At 58.4% G+C, this 11,403-nt stretch overlaps 2 protein-coding genes across 3 annotated transcripts; both read right to left on the bottom strand.

The window, feature by feature from the left end:
• Positions 1-250: 250 nt before the first annotated feature.
• S100a16 (S100 calcium binding protein A16) lies at positions 251-6,089 on the bottom strand. 2 transcript variants are annotated; one of them, XM_027920977.2, is made up of 3 exons: positions 5,934-6,089; positions 1,202-1,378; positions 251-969 (listed from the first exon to the last, which is right to left on the bottom strand). In XM_027920977.2, the coding sequence occupies exons 2-3, from the start codon at positions 1,352-1,354 to the stop codon at positions 811-813; spliced, it is 312 nt and encodes a 103-aa protein (XP_027776778.2). In that variant the 5' UTR covers positions 1,355-1,378; positions 5,934-6,089; the 3' UTR covers positions 251-810. The 2 variants fall into 2 exon arrangements, with proteins under 2 accessions (XP_027776778.2, XP_027776777.2); XM_027920976.2 differs by lacking the exon at positions 5,934-6,089 and adding an exon at positions 1,979-2,094.
• A 1,721-nt stretch (positions 6,090-7,810) lies between these two features.
• On the bottom strand, positions 7,811-8,757 carry S100a14 (S100 calcium binding protein A14). Its single transcript, XM_027920774.2, has 3 exons — positions 8,728-8,757; positions 8,158-8,304; positions 7,811-7,948 (listed from the first exon to the last, which is right to left on the bottom strand). The coding sequence occupies exons 1-3, from the start codon at positions 8,755-8,757 to the stop codon at positions 7,811-7,813; spliced, it is 315 nt and encodes a 104-aa protein (XP_027776575.2).
• Positions 8,758-11,403: the final 2,646 nt, after the last annotated feature.

Genomic DNA, 11,403 nt, shown 5'->3' with positions numbered 1-11,403 from the left:
GGAAATTGAACAGGGATCTGAGTCTGGATGATGAAAGTCTGGAGACAGGGACACTTGGCCTCTGGCCCTCGGTGGAGCAGGAGGGAGGGTGACAGCAGGTGCCGGGATCCAGGAGTCCTCATTTCTCTCTTGCTCTGCCTGTGAGGTTCCTCCTCGGGTCAGAGTGGAGGGCAAAGACCACCCAGGATGAGAGGATCTCAAGGAGACTGAAGGGTTTGACAAACGCCATCAAGGGACCAGGTAAGAGGGATACAAACTCCAAATCCAGCCTTTATTACCATCATTTTAGTGGCTACGCCGAGGGCGAAGGCTCAGCCCTGCTTAGCTCATCCCAGACACAGAGGCAGCTGGGGTGGGGGGGGGTCCCTAGACATGCTTCTCGACCCAGCTGAGGGCTATGGAGGAGGGAGAGGTCTCTGCCACTGCTGGCACCAGGAGCAGGGAGACCTCAGCAGCAAGCCGACCTCTGGAGGTCAGGACCCAGCATCAGGCAGGAGTCAGACACAGACGTCAGGCATTGGAGGGGTAAACAGACGGAACAGGTGAGGAAACTCCCGGGGTCCCCAAACAGCATTGAGATCTCATAGCGGGGGGCCCTAGGGCCTGCTGGCTCCAGGGACTGAGACCCTCATGGTAGCACCCCCACACTGAGATATTCACAAAGGGGCCCTGGCATCTCCCCTTCCCCTGTTGAGCGAGGGTAAGGAGAAGGTCTGAGGGAGAAGCTAGGAGGGGCAGAGGGGTCAAGGAGGGAGCCTGGGAAGAGAGCAGGGCTGGGCTCGGGGGGCCTGGAGGGCGGTGGCGGGGCCTTTAGCTGCTACTCTGCTGCTCCTGCTGCCGGATCAGGTTGGCGATGGGGCCGGTGATGCCACCTATCAAGGTCCAGTACTCGTCAAAGCTGATGCGTCCGTCGTGGTTGGCGTCCAGGTTCTGGATGAGCTTGTCGGCAGCCTTTCGGTTCCCCGTGTCCTGCAGAGGCACCGGGGATGGAGGGTGGCAACCCCAGAGAGCCTGGGCAGCTGTTGCCCTTGGAAGATGCAAACAGAGCCCTGGGGTGGGGGCGGGGCTGAGGCCTGGGCACCCTGGGAAGACCCGGGCCTCAGGGCTGCAGGGGAACTCAAAGGACAGAGGAGGACTCGTGGGGAAGGAGGCCCCGGCACAGCAGGAAGGGGAGAGGCAGGCCCCACGGCAGGGTCTTTACCGTCAGCATGTGGTTGAGCTCCTTCTGAAGCATCTTGCGGAAGCTGCTCTTGCTGATCTTGTTCTTGACCAGGCTGTGCTTAGACACGTATTTGTAGAAGTTCTCCACCAGCACCACCACCGCCTTCTCTAGGTCCGTGTAGCAGTCGGCCATGGCGCTGCCTCAGCTCCTCGGGGCCTGGTACCAAGGAAGGGAGATAAGACATCCACAGGCCAAACCTGCTCCCTTACTCGCACGCTGCGCCCTGGCACCCCAGGGATGACTGGTCCTCAGGAAAAACGGGGGCCCAAGGGTGCCGGGGTGCGGGGGTGGGCCCTGGAATGAGAGCTCTGCGGCTCCTCTAATCCAGGTGCTCCCCAGCTCAACCGCCTGGACAGGTTCTCCAGGCCTTCCCCAGCCCAGGGCACCGGGCTGCCTGCCGCTTGTCAGCCCTGGTAAGAGCAAGGGGCTCCCTTTCGGAGGAGGACGGCGACTGCCCAGGCCTCCCACCCTGCTCCACACCTAGCACCGAGGGCCCCTTCCCGGGGGCAAGTGCAGCTAAGAACTGCTAGGATGCGAACCGAAGCCCACCCCAAGCCCTTCTCCAGGCTCCAAGGCAGTGAATCCAGAGGCTCAGGCCCCAGCCGCCCATCTCCAGGAGAGGACAAGATGCTGACCCATCACGTCAGATTTTGGGCAGCCTCCCAACCACCCTGCCACGCCCAGCAAGCCTCTCTGCCCTCCTCCCCACCCCTAAAACATACAGCAGAATCCAAGGAAGCCCCCTTACCCCATTACCTAAGGAGGAGCCAGGCTGTTCTGCCCCAGCTGGAGCCGGACCCTGGACACAACAGCTGCCTGCCAGAGGCCACTTGCGTCACCCCCTCACCCAAGGACAAAAGGCACTCACATTCCAGGCGGATACAGCCTTCTGAATAACAGGATATGAGGGGAGCAGGCGGATCTCCTCTGTGAGTCGCCGCCCATGCCCAGAGCCCCCCCAAGTCAACCCAAGCAAATCAGACACCCCTCCCACCCTCAAGGCCAAGAATGAGCTCCAGCCGCCTTCAGCTGGTTCTGGCAAGGGGAGATGGACCCAGCCACAGAGCAGGCTGACGGGAAATGGGGGTCTCCTTCTCTAGGCCCCACAATGCAGCCTCCTGCCCCTGCCACCTGCTTTCCCCTACCCTCGTGGCCATTCCTACTCCCATGCCCATGGCCATGCCTGCTCCACCCAGCTGAGCCTGCCCATCACTCTGGCCTTGCCCAAACCACGCCCCCCTTGGAGGCCCGCCTTGACCCCTGCCCTCTGCATGTTCCTCCCCGACTCCTACAGACACGTCTGTCTTCGCGGTCCCAGCCCTGTCTGGAGCCACTAACTGGTGTGGCCACTGTCTCTACAGCTCTGGTCTCATTCCTTGGGGCAAGCATCGTGTTTCTGAAATGCAGCAGCTGCATTTCCTGAGCCAAACAACAGAATGCATAGACCTGAGGACAATGATTTTTCCTCGGGGTACACAACCGCCCTTCTTCTGGTCTCCCTGACTCCCCTGACCCTCCTGGTTCGGCTCCCAGCCTTGCTCAAGGGAGATAATTCTATGAATATTGTACCTCCGTTCAGCCCTGATAGTAGGTGTCCAAGACCCCCAGCTAACTTTCCAAGTCTTTTTCTCTGATGGAGCTTTTTCTCAAGGAAGGGTGAGACCTGGAGGAAATAGCCCAGGAAGGAAGAAGGAAGGAGAGTTGAGAGGGAGAAGGGTCAGTGGCATCTCTGGCAGGAAATTCTGCCCTTCTCTCCCTGCCCTCGCCCGCATGACCACTCTGGTCTGTGGCTGGACGGATGACATAAAATGCCAGCACTGCAGGAAACCGTACTCTTTATTTAAGTGTATGGTTCAATAAGACGTTCAGACAGATCCTCTGACATCCACAAATAAAGAGGAAGAAAAAATTTCAACCACCATCTGACTGCTCGGCTGCTCTTGGGTGGGAGGTACCCAAGCTCATGACCAGAGCTCCTGGGGTTTCTGGAAATGGTACCCATTCCCGGAAGGATTATGCCACACCCACTCCCAACAAGCCTGGGGAGTAGGGAAAGCATTTGGAGACCCCTCCCACAATTAACCCCCTCAGACCTGTTCCTACCCTGGGAATCCCGGGGGAGCAGTCAGGGAGAGGGAAGGGAAAGACATGGGTGTCTGGGGTGGTGAACCTCTGCTCCTCCCCACGAGACCCACCTCTCCCTCCACCTGCCTTTTGAAGTCTTATTTCTCCAGCCACAGGCAGCTCCTCCTACTCTTCCTCAACACCATGCCCAACCCCTACCCTACCTGCGGCAGGGGCCAAGTAGGCAAGACACAGGTGAGCACCCAAAAGAAGACTCAGCCTCTGGCTCTCAGGTGGGCTGGGCAAGCCAGAGAGGTACCTGCCCGGGCTTCCACTCCCAGGTCCTCCTCCTGGGAATCTGCCCCCGCGCCCTTCTACTTGTAAAATGGACAACACCGAGATAACCATCTAGACAAACACTTTTCTGAAGCTTTTTCCGATGGCAGGTTATCAGAGTGGGACAGTCACAATCACGTGTCATTATTCTCCGCCTCCCACCCTCCCCTGGGGGCCAGGAGACAGGATCTGCCACCCCACCCAACCCATAGCCACCTGCTCCTCCAGATGCCCATCCTCTCACCTAAGGACCTATCTCCAGGTATGGGGGAAGGGCAGCTGTGCTGTCCTACGGCCCCTCTCTAGGATGGGTGGCCCGGAAGTGGTTCCTGCAGTAACATTGTCTCAAGAGATCTTGGCAGAGAATGGTGGGCAGTGGGGGGAGTCAGGGTGACAGTGCACATTGCAGACTTTCAAGAAAGTGGGAAAAGGGGACCACTGTCCTCCAAAAGCCCCTCCCTGGCCCCCACGTTCTCCTTGTCTTCTCCTTGGCTGATTCATCATTGAGCAACCAGCAGGCTCCCACCTCCCACCCCCGCCCACCTGAGCCCAGCTTGCTGACTTCTCCAAAAGCCCAAATTGCCCTGACACCATGCCCCTGGATCTCAGCCACTCCAGCCCCGCCCTCCCACCCCCAGGTTCTGGCCCCGCCCCCTCGAGTGTCTGCTGACACCCCCCCCCCACCAGTCCCCTTCATTCTGGAACCCTGAACCTCCACCACAGCCTCAACGTGCACCTCTTGCCACCCTGCACACACTTCTGGACTTTTACATTGTTTCCAAGCCGTTGGGATGTGTCCCCAAACTCCTAGTCCCCTGTCTCTGGGATTCTCCAGAGTCTATCCATCCTCAAGCTCAAGTTTGGGATTTTGAGTTCCTTCCATCTGCATCCCATCTACCACTCACTCACTTATTCACGCTCGTGCACGCTCTCGTACTCATGTGTTCATTCAGTCATTCTTTCTCTGTGCAGGAGAGAGGGAGTTGGTGCTGGGGCTTTGTGCTGGCTAGGCCCCCTCCCACTGAGCCTTAGTCCCAGCTGCAGGCATTCCCTTCCTGACTCACCCATTCTGTCCCAAGTGCCCTGGGTACACTGGGAAGGCCTGTTGAAGAACTGGGCTGGGAAGGCGATCAGTATCTGCAGTAAGTATTTCAAAAGAATCTCTCAGCCTCAATCCACAGGTCCATTCTCTGCTGTGTTCTCAGTTGCCTGAGGTTCATGGTTCACACAGGCGACCTGCCTCAGCCCTTCCCACCCTCACAGGGTTCGTTCACACCTGCACACACAGAAGCAAGGGGCTCGGCCTTTACGGATCCCCTTTGCTTGGGCACCTCATTTACCTTCTGCCCTCTTGTGCTTTCAGACCACGACACCGTGGACTTCTTTGAAATTTCTTACAGATGAGTGAAGCTGGAGGCATGTGCAGGCACGTGTGCAAACCCAGACACACACACGCACACGCACACGCACACGCACACGCTGCACCTGGCCTCACCACTCAGGGAGCTTCGCTACTTGCTGGGGAAGGGCTGCACCCTCCTCACCTCCACCCTGCCCTCACCCCCACCTCGGCTGGGCTAGGCAGGCCAAGGCTCCTATAGTACCAGTGGCTCTGCCAAGCCAAGGCAGTCAAGCCAGGACCTGCCTGGGTCCCAAGGTGGAGAAGCTTCGGGTTCAAGGCTTGGCTTCTTTCCCTCTCCCTTTTCCAGGGAGCTCCCAGGCTCCCCCAGGGCCTCACCCAGGCCCCTCCCAAGGAACAACTCCCAGAGCACAACGGGGCCTGCATCCGGGACCTGCCCGTGGTCTTCAGGTCAAGAAGCCACCTCAGCCCCTGCCTCCTTCCCTGGGCTCTGAGGCTCTCTGGACCCTCCTGGGTCCTATTAAGTCTCCCAGGACACAACTCCCAGATCCCAGAGAGGCCTGTGTCCCACATCTGACCACCCCACCGTCCCCACCAACACACACTTGTCCCTTCTGTTCAGGGAGGGCCGAGCAGCTGTGGGCAAGGCTCCCAGTGGTCTGCCCAGTGTCCCAGCCCCTGGAGAAGAGCCCAGGCAGCTGCTGGGCCAGAGGGGGTCTTACCACCCTGCCCACTCCTCTGGAGGGCCCCTGGAGCCCCCAGCCACAGCAGGACTCCTCATTCTCAAACTGGCCTTTGGAAAAAGTTAATAATTAACAAAACCTCTTCCTGCCCTGCCTCTGGAAGTCCCCTGTCCCCAGGCCCCCTTCACTGCCCCTTCTCCTGGCCTCCCAAGCCTGCAGGGTCCCTTGGGCAGCCCCAGACCTCCCAGACCGGATCTGGGGTGCTCACCTGCCTGCTCGATCCACCTCCACTCCTGCAGGGTTCTGGGGCCTGGGCTCTGGCACTGCCAACAGCTCCCCCGTTCAGCCCAGCCAGGACTCCTCCCCGCTGCACTCCCAGAATCTGTCCCACTCCCTCCCGGCCCTGCCTGGCTGAGCTGGCTCGGTGGGGAGGTAGTGGCTGAGCTCCTTCTTAACTTGGCCCTGGGGTTGGGCCCTGGTTAAAGGGATACACACCTTTTTTCACACCCTCTACTGCCACCCCAGAGGGAGTGGTAGAACCTGGCACTCCCCCAACTCCACCCTCCTAACCCCACAGGGCCTGAGCAGAACCTGACAAAGTGGAGAAAGGAAGGGAAGGACGGTCACCTGCCCTTCTTACCTGGGTCACTGGGAGCCCAGTTTCAGGGGCCCTCAACAGACAAGTTCAGTTAGCATTCCAGTCCAGCCTAGCTGGCCGCAAAAGCTTCCTCGATGTTTGGATGTCAGGAACAACACCTGACTTCTGTTGACACTGGGGACCAGAGGTTGGCTGTGGTCTTCCCTCTCCAGGTCAGCGCATCCTCACCTCTGCTGAGACCCATCCCCAAAACCCTTCATGCACAGTAGAGGATTCCTCTGCAAATCCCCCCACACCTTTCCCCCAGGTCCCCAAAGAAATTGGCCAGCTCTACCTCCCTGTGGTGGGGACTCTCTCCCACTCCCAGTGACTTCCACTCACTGGGCACGCATCTGTGTGTTGGGTTGTCTGATAAGTGCTGCGCGTCATCTTCCCGACACTCCTATACGTGAAGTCCTGTGCCTATCCCCTTTTTACAGGTGACAGACACACTCGAAAAGCATGTCCAGAGTTTCACAGATGTAAGTGGCAGATAGGACTTCAACCCAGGCAGGTCAGCCTGTACCTCAGCCCTACATTTTCTTTGCCGTTGGTCAGCGGGGTCCCAAGACACTTGGGTTCATGTCCTTTCCCCCAGTGTGCACACCTGGGCCCTCGTCTCCTGCTGGAGGATCAGCTCCTTGACAAGGCAGAGCCTATGCCTCAGAGAGGTCTAAGCCAGGTCTCCGGCTTGTTGGGCTTGTTTCCACCCTCACCCAAATCCATGGGGAGAAGGCAACACCCAGTCAGTTCCACTGCAACCGCTCTCATTCCCGGGTCTGTCCCACTGATGACTCTACCACCTGCCCCCAAGGATCCCTCACCCATGGACCCCAGGGCAAGTGTCCAATCAAGACAACATCTTTCAATTTTTTTCCATTTTTTTATTAATCAAATGATACAAAACAACCATCATTCTGTAAATGCCCACGCACCCGGCTGCTCCTCTCCCCACAGTCACACCCTCCCAGCCTCTTCCTCAACGCTCTCCCTCCTCCCCTGCCCTAGCCCTGGGACAGAGTCTTGGGAGGAGGGTGGGGCAGGGCTGGAGGCTGGAAGGGATAGCCTGGGACAGACAGCTACAATTTAGTTTGGAGATGGAGAGGGGCAGGTTCTCAGAGATCCTTTTTGGTACCATACCCAGCCGTATCCCCAGCTCCATTCTTCAAATCATTTCCCATAGCCCAGCTTCTCTGCCCTTTCCCCACGATCAAATCACTCGGCCCTTACACCACTGTTACCCCTCCATGTCCTCCCTGGTCCCAACCTGCTCCCTGAGCTTCCCTCCGGCGGGGTCTCTGGGTCCCGTCATCTCCACAGAGCACGGGAAGGAGGTATTCAGAGACCCCGGAGAGGGCTATTATGAACCTGAACTTGGCAGAGATGAGGAAAGGTACAGGCTGGGGAACAGGGTGGGGGTGATGGAGAGAAGTTTTATTTCCAGGCCCACGGTCTTTAAGGTCCCCTTTCCCCCCGTATTCCCCCTAAGAGATTCCAGGGAGAAGTCCTCAGCTCCTTGGGACAGGGCTCTCCAGCTTCACACTCTTGGCGGCTTCTCCAATTAGCTCCCAGAAGCTCCCGAACTCCAGTTTAGAGTCGTTACAGTTGCCCAGGTTGGCAATCTTCTCTTCCAGCCCACAGTTGCTCTGAGCAGAGGGAAGAAGCCACAGCTCAGCGAGACAGTGCCTGAGATCTTCCCACCCCGCCCTGCCCAGGGGCAAACAGCAGGGCCTGAGCCTGCCTGGCACTGGCAAGGGGGAATCTAGGGGTTGCCAGTGCCCGTGTGGGTGGGGTCGGGAGGCACTTGCTTGGGAAGTCAGGGGACTGACTAGGGTGGGGTCCATCCCCTCAGTACCGGCATGAGGTGTGGCAGCTGTTGGGTGACCAGGTCCCGCAGCTCAGAGGAGGTCAGTGTCTCCTTGCCGCCCTCCACCGAGTACTGGTGGAAGTTCTTGATGAGGGTCTCAATGGCCCTCTCCACATCACTGAATTCCTGGGCGTCCTGAGGGCAGCAGACATTAAGCGCATCAGGGAGGCTCCTGATCCCCGGGGGGAGCTTGGGTAAAGCCAGCAGGGCAGAAGACAGCTGGAGTGGCCCTGCCCACTCCAGAGCCCAGGACCCAGTCCCTGTCCCTCACCTGCACCCCAGCCCCCAGCAGCTTCTGCCCTTACCCACCGGTTGGGCAAGACTTTCCTCCCCGCCCCCCCATCCCCAGGCAGGACAGGTCCCAGCACGTGTGCAGACATCCTCTTCCCAGGAGGAGTCCATCCCATCACCTTGTGTGGGGTTCAGGGAGGGATCTCAGGCCTCACTGCCGAGGTCTGGGTGTAGGGCCAGGCCAAGGTGAGGGGCAGAAGTCAGTGGGGAACACAGATCCCCGGGGTGGAAAAGAACAGGGAAACAGGCCAAGAGCGATGGTCCCACCTCAGCATTGGCTGACCGACACTGTCCCATGGTGCCTGCAGCACTTGGTCCCTTGGTGAGTCTTGTCGTCCTATAGCCTGACCCAGCAGAACCGATGGATCATGATCTGCCTGGAGAAAGGGGACCTGAGGTGAGGGGACACTTCTGCTTTCTGTCTCAATGACCCCTTTTGGCTCCACCCAAGATCTTCTGCCTCACCCCAGGGGTCAGAGGCAACCCCACACAGACCCAGTCCCTGCCCAGGGCCCAGGAGATAAGGCCACAGTGCCCAAGCCGACCCATTTAGAGGGTCTCACCTCCGTCTCACACCTCCAGCCACCCACTTCTGCTCAAAACGCGTGAGCTCCCGGACCCAGTCCCCAGCTCTCCCTTGGAAGACTCAGGCGAGAGAGGCCCAGGGTGCTCCCTGTACAGGAGAAAAGCCCTGGGTTTCCTTACCTGCTGGCAGCCGCTGAGACTGGACGGGAGGAGCCAGCTCACCTCAGCTGGGCTCTTATACCTGGGGGAAGGGAGGGGAGGCGGGGGGCTGGGCCTCATAGCCACCCCAGCTCTTGCAGCAGCCTGGGCTGGGAGCCAGCTGTGTGGGCCCCACCCTCCATTGGCCAGAGCTCCAGAGCCAGTCCCCACCCCTGCCACGAGGAGGGAGCCATGGAGGGCTGGGGCTGGGACACCCCTGGCCCCAGATCAGCAGGCAGAGTCACAGGGAGAGAGGGAAGGAAGGTTGGGGAGGAAGGGAAGGGGGACTTAGAGAGCCACGCCAGGGAGGTGGGATGACCTGGGGGAACTGCGAGGAACAGAGGGGGTCTCCATTAGTAGAAAGTAGAAAGGTGTCCATTAGGGCAGAAAGAGAAGCAGGGGCTGATTTGAGGTTTGTAGAACGAAGGTCTGCAGGGGGCCTCCCTGTACTTTTATTTTTCAATATTTATATTTTAGTTGTAGTTGGACACAATAGCCTCATTTCACTCATTTATTTTAATGTGGTGCTGAGGATGGAACCCAGAGTCCCCACGTGCAAAGTAAGTGAGGTGAGCGCCCTACCTCTGAGCCACAACCCCAGCCCCCTCCCTGTACTTTTGAGATACCTCTCTCTCCGCTCAACTTCCCAACCAAAGCCAATAAGGATAATGACCCTCAAGCCTACCCAGACCCAGAGCCCAGCCATTCCCAATCCTGATGGCTGAGACATGAATGGAGAGGTCAGGAGGAAGGACCAAAGAAGATCAGCAGCCTAGGACGGGTGTGATGCACACACCTGTGATCCCAGCAGCTCCGGAGGCTGAGGCAGGAGGATTTTGAATTCAAAGCCCACCTCAGCAGTTTAGCAAGACCCTAAACAACTTTGTGAGACCCTCTCTCTAAATAAAGTATTAAAAGGGACTGGGGATGCCAGGTGCTGTGGCGCAGGCCTGTAATCCCAGCAGCTCCGGAGGCTGAGACAGGAGAATCCCCAGTTCAAAGCCAGCCTCAGCAAAAGCAAGGCACTAAGCAACTCAATGAGACCCTGTCTCTAAATAAATACAATATAGGGCTTCAGATGTGGTTAAGCACCCCTGGATTCAATCCCCAGCACCAAAAAAAAAAAGAAGAAGGAGGAGGAGGAGGAGGAGGAGGAGGAGGAGGAGGGGCAGAGCCTGGTAGACAGCCACAGTGAGCATTGGCCGACTTCCTGTCAGCTCCCTCAGCAGCCCAGAGTGCAAATATGCAGGGCCCAGATGGCAGCTCACAACCTCTCCAAACTACTTGGGCTGCAGGTTCGTCCCTCCCTCAGAATCCCACGCCCTCCTAGCCCACCAGCTCCATAGCAACCCATGCCCTCTAACCCAGTACCCAGGATGTCACCCCAGCGAGCCTTCACTGTACTTCTGGGAACTGAGCCCAACCCAAATGTCCCTCCTTACCTCCCCAGGCTCAGGGGCCTGGAACCTAACGTCGTGGGGAGGGAATTCAAGAAAGGGCAGTGGGTTCGGTGTGGATCAGGGCAGAGATGGAGTGGGACTCAGAGCCAAAGTGCCTGGGTCCCTTTCCCAACCTCCTTGTGCCAACTTCTCCTGAACTTTCAGTCTTGATTAGGGCGCTCTGTAACTCGAGGCCCTTCCACAAGGGTGTCCAAAGGACTTGGATTCAGGGACCCCCTTCAAGGGTCTCTCCATCTGAGAGCGTCCCTGAGGAGTCCATGTGAGGTCCCTCATAGAACGTCTTTGCCAATGGCCCCTCCAGCCAGGAAGTCTCTGAGGTCTCCGTCTGGTGCTCCTTAGATGTGACGTCTTCATCAGGGATCCTCTTTTTGGGGTGTATGATCAGGAGCTTGTCTCAGCCTAAATGTTTTTCTGGGCTACTAGCTGCCCCACATGGACACCTGCAGGTACAGCAATGGCAGCCCTAGGAGGCAGTCCTGCTGACTGGCCCGCCTCTGCTCTCTCTGGTGGCCGGTAAAGCAAACCGCATGCCCCTCAAGCCAATGCAAACAGGGAAGGCAGCAGCACTGTCGGAAAGTTCTGCTTCCTTCAGTACCACGGCACCCCATGACCTACCTCACTAGTCCCTCCTCTGCGTCCCGGCTGCTGTGGAGGGAGGCTGGGATCTGAGGTCTAGTGTTCCCGGTGCCTATCCACGGAGGACTCTGGTAAACCAGGGGCTCTGGAATGTCAACCCAGTTCTGCTTGTCCTTGTCTTTGT

The sequence above is a fragment of the Marmota flaviventris genome, chromosome 10 (assembly GCF_047511675.1).
Source record: "Marmota flaviventris isolate mMarFla1 chromosome 10, mMarFla1.hap1, whole genome shotgun sequence".
NCBI classification, from domain to species: domain Eukaryota; kingdom Metazoa; phylum Chordata; class Mammalia; order Rodentia; family Sciuridae; genus Marmota; species Marmota flaviventris.
The sequence above is the reverse complement of the archived record's forward strand: the minus strand, read 5'-3'. Positions and strand labels throughout refer to the sequence as shown.

Bases quoted from the DNA above. Each gene is read 5' to 3' on its own strand.
- S100a16 (XM_027920977.2), bottom strand. From the start codon at position 1,354: ATGGCCGACTGCTACACGGACCTAGAGAAGGCGGTGGTGGTGCTGGTG. The intron at 970-1,201 runs GTAAAGACCCTG...GTGCCTCTGCAG, and splicing joins AGCTCAACCACATGCTGACG to GACACGGGGAACCGAAAGGC.
- S100a14 (XM_027920774.2), bottom strand. From the start codon at position 8,757: ATGGGACAGTGTCGGTCAGCCAATGCTGAG. The intron at 8,305-8,727 runs GTGGGACCATCG...TGCTGCCCTCAG, and splicing joins GTCGGTCAGCCAATGCTGAG to GACGCCCAGGAATTCAGTGA. The intron at 7,949-8,157 runs GTACTGAGGGGA...CCCTCTGCTCAG, and splicing joins AGCTGCCACACCTCATGCCG to AGCAACTGTGGGCTGGAAGA.